At 32.9% G+C, this 19,001-nt stretch overlaps 1 protein-coding gene across 1 annotated transcript in view; it reads right to left on the reverse strand.

The window, feature by feature from the left end:
- Positions 1–1,578: 1,578 nt before the first annotated feature.
- The window catches only part of LOC117340996 (brain-specific homeobox protein homolog), a 28,666-nt gene continuing 11,243 nt past the window's right edge, over positions 1,579–19,001 (reverse strand). The window contains exons 2-4 of the mRNA XM_033902791.1: positions 15,841–16,126; positions 3,223–3,416; positions 1,579–2,852 (exon numbers count right to left, since the gene is read on the reverse strand). Of these exons, the coding sequence (XP_033758682.1) occupies positions 2,547–2,852; positions 3,223–3,416; positions 15,841–16,105 (765 nt within the window). The 5' untranslated portion in view covers positions 16,106–16,126 and the 3' untranslated portion in view covers positions 1,579–2,546. The remainder of the gene's footprint in view (positions 2,853–3,222; positions 3,417–15,840; positions 16,127–19,001) is intronic.

The following is a 19,001-nucleotide window of genomic DNA, read 5'->3' on the forward strand; positions in this document are numbered from 1 at the left end:
GTGTTGAATTATGTTAAATCATATTACAGCAATATCGTCATCATAATATAAAACATATAGAGATTTAGCACTGATTAGTTGATACACCGACATGTTGGCCAAGTAGTGAAAACGTGAAGGAAACACATTTATAAACATTCCGCTCGTTAAGTTACATGATAGGTAGATCTAACTGACTAATTAATAAAATACAGTATATAAACCAGAGATAGATGTTATCACAAGTGGGTTAATAACATTGATGATGCTACAAACTGTCGGTCTCGTCCGCTCTGTCGGTCTCGTCCGCTCTGTCGGACAGCTGAGATTTGAGTAGAGACGTCTACGTCATCATAAAAACACGACGTCATTTCTCTTATTGTCTCTCTTGACGCATTTGCCATGACGGCGTTAAGTTGATCAGATTAAAGCAGAAGGAAACAGTAGTAATAAGTAAACATGTGCCAGGACAACTGATATATTACCTGTTTGTGTGATTTGGGTTTGATTTCTCGGTGTGACAATCTGTAACATTTCTCAGGTGATGATGACAACTTGGAGACATTGTGTATAGAGTAAAGCTAAGACGTACACGGATAAACTATAAAAACTTACAACTGTTTACATCATGTGTTAAAAACCTGTTACTTTAAATAAGGTTTTCGTCGTTCATTATTATTAGAGATCTTCCATGAAACTGAATTAAACAAATTACAAATGTATCTCAAACACAAATCCAGAAGGCATACGCATGCGCTTTGCGACTACGCCTGGTTTGGCTACTGGTCTACCATACACCTCACTAACGACAATCAGTTAAAGGTACGACCTCTGGGCGCCATGATGTTACCGTTAATGATGTGTAAGCTACATGTTGGTACTCCTGGTAGGAGAAGGTGTCCTGTAATGTGATGTGGTTGTGGGAGGATTTCCGGATGTTACAGGCGAACCATTTTATCATATTAGTGTCGTAACATAAGTAACACAGATAGTCACGGTTAGTAACTAGTTATCCCAGGTACACGTATGTCTGGTGTGAAAGAAAATACCGGAATTCCAAAGGTAATTTGTTGGTTTGTTTTTATAATGTAAGATTATTTACCTGTAGGGCGACAACCAAATGTCTTACTCTATGGGAATTCATTAAGTAAAAATGTACATATTCTCCTACGTATGTGTATCCGGTATAATTGTGTGAGGTCTGACACCAAATCTTATCAAACAAAGGAAATCTCACGTGGGAAATGAACGAGGACGTTGATAATATCAACTGAAGGTAATCCGTCTTAATTATAAATAATTTACAGTCATCATTTATCAATCACTCATCAATCACTCATCGAATTACACACATCCACACATCCCTAGTTTACCATATTTATAACATTATAACTGCGGTCAACCTAGGTTAGTCTAGTTTAAATCAGGCAAAATGAACTTTGGATGAACGAACATTACATAAATTGTGAAAAGGTGTCGGAAATCGGACACGTACTACAACAATATGTCATAGATTGGATAAAATGTGAAGAGATTTCGGAAACTGGAAAGGTGCAGCTATGATGTGTCGTAAATTGGATAAAATGTAACAAGATGTAGTGACTGGACAGCTATGATATATCTTTACTTGGATAAAATATGAAGACGTTTTGGAAACTGGACAAGAAAGACAAATGTGATGTTCAAAACAGGAACAGTAATTCAAAACTGTCTTAAAAGTTATGAGGATTTGTAAACTTCACAGGAAAAATGACAAAAAAACTATTTATCAAACAGATCATGTGATCAGCTCTAAAGACATAAATAAAAAAAGCACCTATTGAGATTAACAGCACAACACACACATAAATATATATAGTTAGAAAAACGTCAGTGTTCTTGTCGAGTGGAAATGGGGGGAACAAATAAGTTCAAGGACCAACTTACAAGCAGCTTTCACCCTTTGTTTAGCTCTTCAGGTAAAGTTTATTTTCAAAGGACAACTCCGTGACGTCATAAATAACGTGGCGTCATTATGGACATGCGTTCACATAACAAGAATACACAATTTTAGTTTGGCATGTTGAGACAAATTGCACTACTTTGTATTCAGTACTTGTTTTGTGAACCCAGGTACATTGTGACGTCATGTCGTTTATGACGTCATTTGAAAGTAAAACCTGACCGGAAAAATCCCGACAAAAGGTGTAAGCTGCTAGTAGCTTGATCGTCGAACTGTATTCCCCCTGTCATTATATAGACGATGGGACATCTAAACGTTACGGCGTAGTCTATAACAGATATACAACTAGTATCATGTCTTTGGTGAAAGCTTCTATAACATTTTGTCAAAAAGGACAAACAATAGCATTTAATGTAAACGGCAATAACATCTTACTGAACATAAACATTCAGACAACTAAATTGGATCCAGGAATTCATCGAGAGAATGAAATGCGGCTTTAAAACCATATCGATATGATAGTCACGTGATCATTACCCCCGGGACATCTGGATCCGGTGTAAACATCATGTTGTATATATACTGATGACAGTTATAACAGTGACGATATAACGATAACAGCTCATCACGGGATTTTTTCACTGTCAGAGTCCACAACGTCAATTTCCTCATCTGCCTCGTTGTCAGAATCGTCGTAAAGGGTAACATCGGAAGCAATAGACTGCGCATGAACGTAACTGGGATTTAAGCTTCCAACTGATAGAGACGACATCCCATCCAAAGATGAGTTGTCGTTTTGTTTAGACGAAAAGCTGTCCGGAATGTCTGACTCGTCGTTCATATCGTTTGTATTTTCATCGTCATCGCCATCAGCTCCTTTCTTCTGTAACTTTTTATGTTTCATTCTTCTATTCTGAAACCATGTTTTAACCTGAAATGAGAAATAGTCATGTTTTAAAACAAAATAACGATTTCTTATTTTGTTTTGATTTAAACACATCTGATTAAAATACAGTATAACACCGATAAGGTTGTCCTGTAATTAAACACCATACAATTATTTCAGAGTGTATGGAGATTAAGGTTACAAAAGAGAATCTTCATAATATTTCAAATGTGTTAAATAAATGGAAAATATATAAAACCGAGAACTAGGTCATGTTAACATTTCTATTTGTTCCATTTCCTATCTTCTGATTAAAGTTATCGCCATTTCCCAATCACACATCATGTTCGTGTATACAGGTCTATACGGAGTCGACGATAACCATGACATTACATCCCATTATGTGACCCTGTACCTGTGTTTCAGACAGGCTCAGCTGAGAGGCGAGTTCCACTCTTTCTGGAGTTGAGAGATAGCGTTGAGATTCGAACCTCTTTTCCAATCCATTTAACTGTTGGTCACTGAAAACTGTGCGGGCTTTCCTCCGTCGACAGTGACTGTGTTTCCCCGGACTGTCGTGTTGGAAGAGAGGGTTCAGAGGGAATCCGGCTGTAAATAGGAAACGTTTAGATTTCAGATTGTCTGCACTGTATCGATGTTTTACGGTATCATCACAGGCTAAGAAACATTGAATATATTGTAACATTAAAACTTAATTGTAACACATACTGTACGCTGTTTTATTATATGATTGGTATGTAACACTATCACTCATTGGTCCTTATGAGATCACATGACATCAATTATTTACTTGGAAATATCTCATGACATCACCGAGGAGTCAATACTTATATTAACTTCTGCTAAAAATAGAAGCTATGTCATGTGTGCTGAGATGTGTTTTAGCAGAGGTTCATAAAAATTCCACGAACCAGGCGAAACGTTATATTGACCTCCCGGTGATGTGATGAGGTATTTTAAAGGAACTTTCTTAGTTTTTTCTTTTTTTGTAATTTTTTTTTGTGTTTTGTTTGTTTGTTTTTTTTTTTTTTTTTTTTAATTAGCATAAATCATACAAAATTAAGTAAATATATACTTAATTTCGGGCAATCCATGGTTTTACCGACCTTCCCTGAACGATATTTTCCGGGCCAAGTCCGTAAAACCATCGATCGTCCTCAACCTAAATCAAAGTCTTCATATTATTAAGTATTTAGTTGATGATCTTTTCTCTCAGGTACCTGTCTTATCGATATCATAGTGTGTTAATGTATCTCCGGTGCTATTCATGTCGTTGTCACCTCTTGTGAAGAAGGCTGTGGTAAGTTTTGATAATGTAGGTTTAATTCAACTAAAGCTAAACAGTTATTTCTCTATTTACACAGAGAAAACCTCTCGATCGCACATGGTCATAGTGTCACTAACGGATGGTTTAATAGAGACATTTGTATCAATGTAAGAAATCAACTTAAAGTTTGAATTAATATATCAAAATGGAGGGTCTAGAACGCGGAACGACTGATGGAATCTTATTTCTGGTCAAGATAATTTGCATTTATTGAATAGATGTGTAAAACATGATAAAATTGCTGTTATACAAAATTTACTTTGATTAACATACAAGCCTACAAAGCTTCAATAAGGAAACAACATAGCAGAGTTAACTGTCTGTTTCTATATACATTATTTATCGTAATGATATAAGCGACATCATTTTAAATTTGTAATGATAAGGGGACACTATTTCGGCATAAGAGGCAAGACGTTTCCCCTTTACAACAATCGGCAATGCCACATACACACAGATGTGTTTTATGCGTGTCAAGATTATATTCCAATAATACATTAATTAACAACATACTAAAAAGTTAAGCAGACACTTACAACGTGATATATTGTCTTATCTCAATGATGTAAGCGACCGGGCAGTACGTTTATAAATACTGTTAGGCTATTGTGTTCGCTATCATTTCGTCACAGCCTCGGTGTCAAGTATTGTCCCGGAAGTCCTAAAACTGCATGGAGACCGTATCTGAATTACCCACCGAACACTGTACAACGAGTCATGTATTACGAAACCTGTGATAATGTGTGTGTTTAGAACGGAATTATCTCGGGTCTTATCATTACACGCTTAAGTCTCGTTGATTCAGTGATAACGCGAGAAGATACTGTTCAAACGTGCCGTTCATGTCCCAACGACGTTGTGTTGTTGGTGATAACGATATCCTGTGTGAAGTAAAACACCATGTGTGCCATGGAACAGACCGGATCATGGAAACTTCAACAAATAATTATATTAATGTATTGGAGACTAGGCAGCCCTGTTTGACAGACTTGACGGCTAGAAATGTTTATGTACAATTGTATTAGCAAGAGTCAAACAATACTACAGGTTAAAAACGGATCCATACTTATTAGATGAGGATAAACTTGATCGAAAATAGAGATAACGCTGAGACACAGTTATACAAACTGAGACAAAGTTATACACACTGAGACCAAAGTTATACAAACTGAGACCAAAGTTATACACACTGAGACCAAAGTTATACACACTGAGACCAAAGTTATACACACTGAGACAAGGTTATACACACTGAGACAAAGTTATGCACACTGAGACAAAGTTATACACACTGAGACAAAGTTATACACAATGAGACAAAGTTATACACACTGAGACAAAGTTATACACACTGAGACAAAGTTATACAAACTGAGACAAAGTTATACACACTGAGACAAAGTTATACACACTGAGACAAAGTTATACACACTGAGACAAAGTTATACAAACCGAGACAAAGTTATTCACACTGAGACAAAGTTATACACAATGAGACAAAGTTATACACACTGAGACAAAGTTATACACACTGAGACAAAGTTATACACACTGAGACAAAGTTATACACACTGAGACAAAGTTATACACACTGAGACAAAGTTATACACACTGAGACAAAGTTATACAAACTAAGACAAAGTTATACACACTGAGACAAAGTTATACACACTATACACACTGAGACAAAGTTATACACACTGAGACCAAAGTTATACACACTGAGACAAAGTTATACACACTGAGACAAAGTTATACAAACTGAGACAAAGTTATACACACTGAGACAAAGTTATACACACTGAGACAAAGTTATACACACTGAGACAAAGTTATACAAACCGAGACAAAGTTATTCACACTGAGACAAAGTTATACACAATGAGACAAAGTTATACACACTGAGACAAAGTTATACACACTGAGACAAAGTTATACAAACTGAGACAAAGTTATACACACTGAGACAAAGTTATACACACTGAGACAAAGTTATACAAACTGAGACAAAGTTATACACACTGAGACAAAGTTATACACACTATACACACTGAGACAAAGTTATACACACTGAGACCAAAGTTATACACACTGAGACAAAGTTATACACACTGAGACAAAGTTATAGACAAAGTTATACACACTGAGACAAAGTTATACACACTGAGACAAAGTTATACACACTGAGACAAGGTTATACACACTGAGACCAAAGTTATACACACTGAGACCAAAGCTATACACACTGAGACCAAAGTTATACACACTGAGACAAAGTCATACACACTGAGACAAAGTTATACACACTGAGACCAAAGTTATACACACTGAGACAAAGTTATACACGCTGAGACAAAGTTATACACACTGAGACAAAGTTATACACAATGAGACAAAGGTATACACACTGAGACCAAAGTTATACACACTGAGACAAAGTTATACACAATGAGACAAAGTTATACAAACTGAGACAAAGTTATACAAACTGAGACAAAGTTATACACACTGAGATAAAGTTATACACACTGAGACAAAGTTATACACACTGAGACAAAGTTATACACACTGAGACAAAGTTATACACACTGAGACAAGGTTATACACACTGAGACAAAGTTATACACACTGTGACAAAGTTATACACACTGTGACAAAGTTATACACACTGAGACAAAGTTATACACACTGAGACAAAGTTATACACACTGAGACAAAGTTATACACACTGAGACAAAGTAATACACACTTAGACAAAGTTATACACACTGAGACAAAGTTATACACAATGAGACAAAGTTATACACACTGAGACAAAGTTATACACACTGAGACCAAAGTTATACACACTGAGACAAAGTTATACACACTGAGACCAAAGTTATACACACTGATACAAAGTTATACACAATGAGACAAAGTTATACAAACTGAGACCAAAGTTATACACACTGAGACAAAGTTATACAAACCGAGACAAAGTTATACACACTGAGACAAGGTTATACACACTGAGACCAAAGTTATACACACTGAGACAAGGTTATACACACTGAGACAAAGTTATACACACTGAGACAAAGTTATACACACTGAGACCAAAGTTATACACACTGAGACAAAGTTATACACACTGAGACAAAGTTATACACACTGAGACAAAGTTATACACACTGAGACAAAGTTATACACACTGAGATAAAGTTATACACACTGAGACAAAGTTATACACACTGAGACAAAGTTATACACACTGAGACAAGGTTATACACACTGAGACAAAGTTATACACTGTATCTTCTTTTTTAGTGTGAGTTTACCGTAGATAGTTTTGTTTGCTCGCCTACTTTAGCCCCCCCCCCTGTCATCCCCCCCCCCCCCCCCCCCCCCCCCCCCCCCTGTCACCCCTCCTCTTCCCCACCCCAAGATTTTCTGTCCGTGCATTAAGAGCCATTCCTGTTGATATACTAATATATAATCCGAGTGCTATAAAACACATTTTAACAATCGTGATTGATTTCAAACACCAAAGTAATTTGTTCTCTTCTTCTTTTTGTGGGATAAGAGATTATATCTCCGGAGTGAAAATATTGATAGGATTATTATAATCAATTTTTTTTACGTTTTGGAGCTGATTCTAAAAGAGAACCTCCTACCTGTAGGATAAATAATAGAATTGTTATAATGGCTACGGTGTTTAAACTTCCTAGGCACCTTTGTCCATGTAGTGTTCTACTGAAGGGGAAGGGAGATAACTCGTCAATAAGGACAGGCGGAACCTACCAAGGCCCGCCCCTAAACTAGGAACTAATCGGAATGTTATATTATTTTACTTTGATAAATTAATACAGGTACTACATTTCCAGGAACAAATAAATGAATATACAAATAAAAGTTACATACTTATCAACGACCGTCATTACATCGCCGGTATTATTTTCAATTAGTTGGTAACAAATAGATAAATCTAGGGCGCCATTTGTTGGTGTTTATTAGATATATTTTTTAACTAGGGCACCATTTGTTGTTAATTAGATATATTTCATACATCTAGGGTGCCTTTCGTTGGTGTTAATTACAAATATTTCTATAATTAGGGCGCCATTTGTTGGTGTTAATTTTTTTTAGCTTCGTCTGTAGGTGATTGTTACATTATTTTAACTTCGTCTGTAAGTGATTGTTACATTTTTTTAGCTTCGTCTGTAGGTGATTGTTACATTTTTTTTAGCTTCGTCTGTAGGTGATTGTTACATTTTTTTTTAGCTTCGTCTGTAGGTGATTGTTACATTTTTTTTAGCTTTGTCTGTAGGTGATTGTTACATTTTTTAACTTCGTCTGTAGGTGATTGTTACATTTTTTTTTTAGCTTTGTCTGTAGGTGATTGTTACATTTTTTTTTAGCTTTGTCTGTAGGTGATTGTTACATTTTTTTTAGCTTCGTCTGTAGGTGATTGTTACATTTTTTTTAGCTTCGTCTGTAGGTGATTGTTACATTTTTTTTTAGCTTTGTCTGTAGGTGATTGAAACGTTTGTATGAATACAGTCCCGATGAAATGACTGATATACGGTGAGTGACTATAACCACATTGTCTGACCATCACATGTAGCGTCACGTCAAGTGCGCTTAGGAAGTCTGGTCGCTAGTAAGAGTCAGACGTCGGGATCGAAGATTGCCCTCTTTTAATCCCAGCTAGCTGATGAAAGGGGCTGAATTGACTTGTAAAAACAGCAAGAAGAATCAATGTTCTAATTCCCCCGAAATCCCGCCTCGCTGATGAAAGGGGCGAAATCGGCATGTAAAACTGTCAAGGGGATCTACAGATTAAATACAAGACACTCCAGATATAATTATTTTGATAACCTGACAAATCAGCATTAAACAAACTAGTTATTCACGGTATTAACGGAAGCTAATCACGCCACTCTGTTATCATTACTGACAATTATGTCGCGCGAGCTCCCCGCCACGTGCATGCGTGTAATTATGTGGTCAATCACGGTAGTTTGTAAACACCATTGGGCGGAGCCCTGCATGCAGTCTCAACAGTGATCACAATATTGATAATTATTAATTATATCAAAGTCAGTTATTGTGTATTCGTCAAAATTTACATTTCATTATTCAGGTTATAATTTTGACAATCTCATTATCGAATTAGTGGGAATTTTCGTGATCATGCTCAGGAGACAATGGAAAATGAAAACAAAAGGAAGCAGCCCTACGTTGTCAACAGCATCTTCACGTTGGCTATCGAGCATCTCAGTCGCATGGTGACATTCCAATGTCCGTGGACAGTGACGTCATACTAATTCAAACATAACTTAAGGCATTGATAATTACAAATAACATATTTTATTCAAACCATTTTGATGATTTAGCTGATTATGAATTTATAAAAATCAACACTCGGTTATAAAGACAATTAAGTACCCTCTTGTTTAAATCATTGTTATATTTGTCGTCCTAACACTTCATTCTTCTTTCTCCTTCCATTTTTTCTGAAGAGCCCAGTAAAGTACATATGTGTATATTTATCATATATAATTTGTCTATTTATCATATATAATTTGTATATCTATCATATATAATTTGTATATTTATCATATATAATTTGTATATTTATCATATATAATTTGTATATTTATCATATATAATTTGTATATTTATCATATATAATTTGTATATTTATCATATATAATTTGTATATTTATCACATATATGTGTATATTTATCATATATAATTTGTATATTTATCATATATAATTTGTATATTTATCATATATAATTTGTATATTTATCACATATACATGTATGTGTATATTTATCATATATAATTTGTATATTTATCATATATATGTGTATATTTATCATATATAATTTGTATATTTATCATATATATGTGTATATTTATCATGGTCAATGTATGCTGCGGTCGGTGCACTATTAAATACCATCTCATGTATATTAATTAATATTCAGTGTTATTCTAGATAAAGAAACTACCTATATATATATAACTATAGGGATTGTAGGTGTTATTGCGTTTACGGCGGTAGCGCTGTATATTGAATATGTCTGTATCCCATTACGTTCATACCACCGTAAACGCAAAAAAAAAACACCGTTCAATACATAAACAAATCGTTGAAATACCGTATGAAGAAAATAAAAGTCGAGTTGTGTAGCGACATTGTCGGTAACTACAGCAGTCGTGATTGCTAAGATAATATAGTTACAGTGGATCTACGTAAATACACCAGTATTGTTTACAAAATTAAAAGAAACAACTCAACATTTTTGTTTAATATATTTTACGTTAACGTTTTTTACTGCTTTACACTAATTTTAATGCAGTCAGAGATTACTAAGCTGAAGAAGAGAGAGATGTGAATAATATATATGTATAAATAGTGAAGATAAGCGTGAATTATATAGAAGTTACAATTTGTTGATCAGTAATAAATAACCTGTATGAATTACTGTAAACAACGATTATTTATACATGTATACTACATTTTAGACACTGAGAACACAGTATGTGGATGACTCTCGTAGAAATGACAATATGTGTTTTGTACAATCAATCGATAGATGTTAATGTAATATTGGGTGAACTTTTCTATCCTTTCAGACGCCGTCTACCTATTAAACAATGGCCTACATTGATTGACCAGACTATTAATCTGGTGTGTCTCTTGAATAAAAGCATTATTTTACTGATATTTCCTCCTGTTTTACTAATTTTCTATGGTTGAAAATTCGATTTATGTTCAGATGTTTGTTTCTTACAACATCAGTCACACTGCCAGTTTATTCATTTGTCAATAACAAACTTAACAAATATGTATAGATTAAAATGGACGTTTATTAAAACGACATTCATAGTCAAATTCCAAAACCTTACATATCAGGTCATTACGTAATTACTACCTAATTTCATCATGTTAAATGATTTTGTTTGATTATAAATACCAGAAAATATGTTCAGTGTTTTGAAGATGCTACACTGTTCATAAGGATTTCCAAACGACCAAAATGAACTGTTTATGGCCAATTTCGACCAAATAAATATGCTTCATATCGGCAAACCCCCGGTAATTATACGGCTCAAATGATACCTTATGTGGAACAGCATGTAATCGATTGTTAATTCCTAAAACAGGTCTACTGATGAAAAATATGTTTAACTCGCTCTATAAAATATGTCTATATCCCATTTCGTCCATACCACCGTAAACGCAATAAAGACATCGTTCAATCCCTATAACAACAACCATGTGTGCATTCAAATCAGAATTGCGTCATATTTGAACGGTAGGTCGTACCAGTGACCGTCCCTAAAAATTACTTAAGAAATATAATTGTTATTTATATGGTATTTTGGTAGAAAAATATCTTTAACCAATGTCAAATTTTAGTTTTTATTGGTAAATCAGAGCATTGTCTACAATGTATTTTCATGAACTACTGACTGACAATTAATTGATTAAGTAATTAATGTAAAATGTGTTGAGTTTAAAAACATAATGCGGTTCTCGGCAATGCATTATTTCATTTAAGATAACTAACCAGTATTTACACGTAATCTTTCTAAATGAGTTGATATGATGAATACTATTCGTTACGCCACAATGTGTAAAGAATGAAGTGTGAATCATTTGGGCCCAGTTGTTCAAAAGGCGATCACCTTCATCACTTGATTGGTGCAAATATTATTTCTCTTGTACTTCAAAATCTGAGTGTGAATATTCCTTAAAATAGACAGGAAGTACGAGACTGGTGAGTGCTATATCTCATAAAATGTTTAGTTACTTTTACCAGAAATGACGTTATAGGGAGGGAGAGGGGTAAGGAGGGGGTCGTTATCTTCTCCTTTAGTAGGGCCTCATGTGACGTCATGTTTATTGAATTAATGTCTTGAGGTCAATAAGTAATTACAATTGTATCAATGTACAATATAAAAAATATCTGGACATATATATGATGTTTAAGTAAAGTATTTTCGACAATTATATTGAGTAATATTTATAAATTAATTAGTTGACGGACAGTTGTAAACTTACGTGGATATAAAAAGAAGATGGATACTGAATATGTAAATGATATTGTTAGAAATGGCTGTGAAACAAACCTCGAAAGAGTAATCGTGAACAGAACAATATAGCGGACATAATCATGGACAGGAAGTAACGGACAGAACGGCTACCCATTAGGCGTGATAAAATAAACGTAATGATTAACTTGATTGTAAGTATGTATACCCTAGTTACAAATCCCGTCTATACTATAATATGTTTAAATATTAACACGTTTCTATGATGGTGGTGAATTCTAATATATTTTTTTCGTGAACTCTTAAACATATTGGACAAATGAGAATGAAATGGAACTCATCTCCTACCGACTTCTGGTTAAAATAAGTACATACTATACACTCTCAGGAGACATTAGGATATCTCCCATCGTTTATAAGTAGCTGATGAGACAATAAACGGATGTTAGATATCGGTCTAAGATAATGATCTGTGGTAGATTTTGTCATGTAATCAATATTATATCTGTAGTTTATTGTGTAACGCGTGAATCCTTATGCGAGAGGTGATAATGAGCGTGAATGAATTTTGTTCTAATTTGTAAATTATTTCTGTATACTCTTCACATCTTGGAGGAAATAAAGAAATAATAATAATAAAGGTAAAGCATTTACCGTAATCAAATATGTATCAATATACAAATTATATCAAAGTAATCCTTCTAATATTAAAAACAGCAGCCGAATAAAATACAAAGACGAAAATAACGCAAACTTAACATTAAACGGATTTTTTTCAAATACCAATACAACCGTACTTATACATTAAAGATATTACAGCGCCGACTGTCTATACACTGCCTGTCACATATATTATAAAATGGCGTACTACTTATAGATATATATCTAATTAACTACAACAAATGAAAAAAAAAAACAGCGATCATCTATAAGACAGCAAGTTACATACAAAACACAAGTACTGATGTATTCACTTCCAATTAAATAAAGGTAAAAAAAAAGAAACGTTTCGTTTGCAACTTTTGGTATAAAAAGATACAACGCTCTACTGTTGTTTTAAATCAATTGTAATTACCGTTTGTCAGAGACCTTTACATTGTAATTACCGTTTGTCAGAGACCTTTGTTCTCATTAAACATCATTAGTCTAACATATTATCTAAACATTTTGTTGACTATGTATGTCTGCAACCTTACTTAAGTAAGCCTTTTCCGGTTAAATAAAAAAAGGCAATTGTCAAAATACGTTTGTCTTCACATAACCTGTTAATTGACACTGGACGGCACAGAAAAATTCCTCACAATTTAAAATTTTGTCTTTTCTGTAGAAATGACGTAGAAGATGAATACCATTTCATTTTAAAATGTCCCTCCTTTAACAGTCTCAGAATAAAATATATAAAGCCTTATCATCGGGTTAACCCCTCTGTCTATAAGTTAATAAGTTTACTTTCAACGGGTAATGTTAAAAAATTAAGTAATCTGGGCAAGTTTTTATACAGCGCATCTTTACTACGTTCTACTCTGTTGGCTTCTAGTAACTAGTAGTTTGATCCATACTATTCATTTCCTTATTGAGTCATATATATATACATATACAAACATGTGCATGCTATAATGTCATATGCCAGTCCATTGCTCTACCCGAGCTGACTTGTAATATTTTCTTGTATTCTTGTAATTGTATCATGTCGATGAGATGTAACTCTCCAGACTAATTAAGAATTGAATATCTATATCATTGCTTTTCTCATTAAGTGATAAATAACAGGTCGTATCCACTACACTAGATCTACCAGCCTTTAAGGGACCTTCAATTAAAAACATTTGATATTAAGATTGAATGGTACGGACCGTGTTTTTCCTACACAGTATATAATTACCCCGGATCTCTGTAAGATTTTTATTGTACTGATCATATTTGAAGGAGGTTTTTGAATTACTTCCATTATTGGGGTTTTTCCCTTTCCAGTTCTGTTAGATAATAATATAAAAACACTGTGCTTTAGTTGGTCGCTGTGCTGTATAAAAATGTGATAACAAATTGTTTGTAATTGGTTGTATATTTCCTTGAAGAAATATATACGATAACGGATAATATTCCAGTTACGGAGTATAAAAATAAATGACTGTGCCGTACCAGAGAAAGTGTGGTATTAAAACGTTACCTAATTGTTTGTTACTTGTTTGTTCCCTTTTCAAATATTTGTACCATTTTCATATTATGAAATAGTTTTACAATATGCCTATAGTACAGTATTGATATTCAAACAGACTGCAGGACTCTTCCGGGAAATCAGTCCCGGAATATCTTTTCTATATTTCCCCATAACATCATCCAAATAAGTAAATCTATTTCTTATCAAAAATCTATCACTACTTTTAACTACCGGATATGTTAATATGTTAAGATATAAGAAATAAGAGTTACAATAAGGAAATTATAATTGAAAATTGATATAGAAACTCCAGCGAAAGATCTTTATTATTATAATTACCATTCCTATTACTATTGTTGTTGTTGTTCAAATAAGTCAATTCAATCACGTTAAGATTCTTTTTAATGTTATAAATTGTTTTTTTCCAGTAACTTTAATCAAGTTAGTTTATCTTACCACGTTAAGATTTGAATTATTATTGTTATTTTAGTTAGTTTATCTTACCACGTTAAGATTTGAATTATTATTGTTATTCTAGTAAGTTTATCTTATCACGTTAAGGTTTGTATTATTATTGTTTTTCTAGCTGGTTTAATTAGTCAGGTTAAGAATAGTATTGTTATCGTTATTCCAGTTAGTTAGTTTAATCACATTAAGATTTTTATTTTTATTTTATTTATTTTGTTTATCCAGTTATTTTATTTCATCACATTAAGATTTTCATTTTCAATGTTATTTCAGTTAGTTAACTTAATCACGTTAAGATTTTCATTGTTATTTAAGTTAGTTTATTTAATCACGTTATGATTGTCATTGTTATTTAAGTTATTTTATTTCATCACGTTAAGATTTTCATTGTTATTTCAGTTAGTTAACTTAATCACGTTAAGATTTTCATTGTTATTTAAGTTATTTTATTTCATCACGTTAAGATTTTCATTTTCAATGTTATTTCAGTTAGTTTATTTAATCACGTTAAGAGCTTTTTTATAACATGTATCTTGGACTCAATCAACTTTCTTTATTATTGCAACAAAAATTTGTTTATATAAAAATCAATGATACAATAAAAACAATGGTGTCTTTGAAGTTTCCCTTATAAGTGTCAACACCATCTGTGGTACACACCATACCGACGATCAGTGTCCTTGTAAAGAATTTACCGACGATCAGTGTCCTTGTAAAGAATTTATCGACATCAGTGTCCTTGTAAAGAATTTATAGCCATTTCATCTGAACGATTCATGCTTCGTAAAAGCAATGCGATTAAGGTAAGACTTTTTGACTATCATGAATATAGAATATGATATAGTGTTGTACCAGAAGAAAATTTATTTAATATTTCCGTATTTTATACTGAAAATGTGTTTGACTCTATATAGAAAAGTCGTGTCATTTTAAGTATAAGAATAAAAAGATTTATAGTTCAATTTTTGATTAATTCAAACTTGAAAAAAGTCATATAACAACTTACCTGAAGTCGGGACTAAAAACGGATGTTCGGAATGCTTCGGCATGAATCCTTGGGCATGTTGAAAAAACTGGTGTGGGTAGATTACATGAGCGCCCCCTAGGCATGGATATCCGTACTCTGAGAGACCCGGGTGGCGCACTAACGCTGAAAGGGAGCTCACGTCCCGACATAACTGTTTTGGCTTGTGAAGTAAAATGTCTTCGATGAAAAATGAGGTATGACGTGGGGTGGGGTGTCCCTCCGAGCTGAACGGTGTCAAATTCATGTTGTCAAGGTAACCATACGACTGAAATTAGGTGTGGTATGACACATTAATTTTTTCTTCCAACTAATGAAAAATATAAAACTCTTGATTAATTTGTTTGAATGCCGATATTGCAAAACAAAAGCAAACAACCTTACGTATCATACGTATAAAATAATTCTAAAATCGCTTCTAAGACTGAAATATGTAGAACATCATAAGCAATAAAAATATATCAAGTTTTTTTTACATCCCACAACAAATGAGGAAACCAACAACTGAGACGCCAATTGCAAAATACTACTGATTAATTATTCTTACTAATTGATTAATTAACAGGCTCATTGATCTTGAACTTACATCAATAATATTATTTGATGAAAAACTTTTATACAATAATCCTGATTTGAAACTACAGTTAACAGCTCGAGAGCGCGTGTGCCATGAACGACAATGTGTGATCAAAATGAGCCTATATCTACGATCAGCTGTGTTACAGCGCCCGACACTGATAAAAATCAAATCGCTAAATACTATCCTCTTCAACAAAATGCACAATTATCCCTCCGCAAGGACTATTTGTCGACGACGGTGCGAGCGGAGAATGGCGGAGGAAACCGGAGGTGTAGTTAATCAAATGTTATTAGTAAATGGATGAAATTAATCAGCGCAGGGGACTTGTTAATTCCACTTTAAAACACTCTAATTCATCATTTCCTTCTCCTTCCTGTAGTAATTTGCTATTCCGGCCGCCTTATAGCGTTGATTCGTGATCATTTGAAATTGTCATGAAACCATCTGAGCCCTTATGCTTGTGTGTAGAGTATGGGGCTAATTAGGGAAGGCAAGTCGCCGTGTCATTGCGACAGAGGACTTGGAGATGATGCTTGTCTCTTTTACCGTGTAGGGATGATAAAGAAGTTAGGAAAAATAGAATACAATAAATAGTCTTGATCCGGATTCCGGGTTTTCTATTTTCTCTATTAGTTTCTACTTTAATATCATTACAGCGACAGTGTGTTTAATGGAATCATATTATAGTTAATTAAGAAAACAAAACCCATGAGAGCGTAAGTTATGTAATATTAAGTTTGATCCTTTTTAGATGAAGATTGTTTGGTTGGAGTCTATCTCTTCTAACTTCTACTAACGCCGTGAAAACAAAAAGAGGGGTAATATTTTATTATATATATACATGTTTGTCCTACTACGTGTAAAACATATACCAAGGGATGCTAATCGTTAACATATCTGTAATTTTCATAACTTAGTAAACCGTCATGGGAGTTATCAGTACAGATTCATACATTATATGTTAGATAGAGTCTCTCGGTAAGTTTACATAGTCCACCAATAAACAGCTACCAACACATTCAACCGATAAATAAACAACAGGAAACAGATATAAGAACGAAATTAAAAAAAAACCTGGAAAAAAAGAAACAAATATCAATAAACAACAGGAAAACAGATATGAATATCGATAAAAAAAGAACAGGAAAAAGGAAATAAACATCAATAAACAAAAGGAAAAAGATACAAATATCATTAAACAACAGGGGAAAAAAATAAAAATATTAATTAACAACAGGAAAATAGATATAAGTTTCAATTAACAAAAAGAAAAAGGATACATAAACATCAATAAACAAAAGATATAAATATCAATAAACAAAAGATATAAGTATCAATAAACAAAAGGAAAAAAGATACAAATATCAATAAAAACAGTAAAAAGGATATAGATATCAATAAAGAAAAGGAAAAAGATATAAATATCAATAAACAACAGAAACAAATACATGAATATCAATAAATAACAGGAAAAGAGATATAGATATAAAAAACCAGGAAAAAAGATATGAATATCAATAAACAACAGGAAAACAGATATAAATATCAATAAACAACAGGAAAAAGATGGAGATATCAATAAACAACAGGAAAAAATTATAAATACCAATAAACAACAGAAAAAAAGATATAAATATTAATATCCGTTGTGTGAACGTTATGTAACCTTAGTAACAAAGTGTGTGAACGGGAAATTTGATATTTATGAAAACATTGTTAATAGCCGAAACGGTGTACACATGTGCAATTAGTGTGAATGCGCAGTGACTATTTAAAAAAAAAAACAAGAATTATTCCTTAAACTACAGATATAAAAAAAACTAAATGTCAATAAACAACAGAAAAAGAAACAAAATAATAAACAATTTTTTAAACAATCCGGAATTAAGCGAAAAATACACAACATATTAATAATACAGAACAAATTAACAATACAAAACAGATTAACAATGAAAAACAACTCACATCAAGTAAACAACAAGAAACAATTCACAAAAATTTAACAACAGAAAATAATACACCAATGAATTCACAACAGAAAACAATTCACAATAAATTAACAACAAAAAAACAATACACAATGAATTAACAACAAAAAACAATACACAATGAATTAATGAAATAACAACAGAAAACAATACACAATGAATTAATGAAATAACAACAGAAAACAATACACATTAATAAAAATAAAACAATGTACAATCTGTATTTATAAACCTATTTCTATCCAATTTGATAACTTTTTGAATTAATATAATACTTTTGTTTTAAGTTGTTCAGTGACTTTATTTTGACATGGTACAATTATTTTGCAATTTAAATGTATATGAACTACAGTAGTTTCCGAAATAATGAAGTCTTTATAAATCATGTTTATATCGATATCAAAAGTCTTTATAAAACATGTTTATATCGATATTAGAAGTCTTTATAAATCATGTTTATAGGGATATTAGAAGTTTTTATAAAACATGTTTATACGGATATCAGAACTACTTTCCCCTTATGTGCTGCTGCATGTAAGAGGTATCAGCCTATTACAGCCGAACAGACGGACATT

The sequence above is a fragment of the Pecten maximus genome, chromosome 13, assembly GCF_902652985.1.
Source record: "Pecten maximus chromosome 13, xPecMax1.1, whole genome shotgun sequence".
In the NCBI taxonomy this organism is placed as follows: domain Eukaryota; kingdom Metazoa; phylum Mollusca; class Bivalvia; order Pectinida; family Pectinidae; genus Pecten; species Pecten maximus.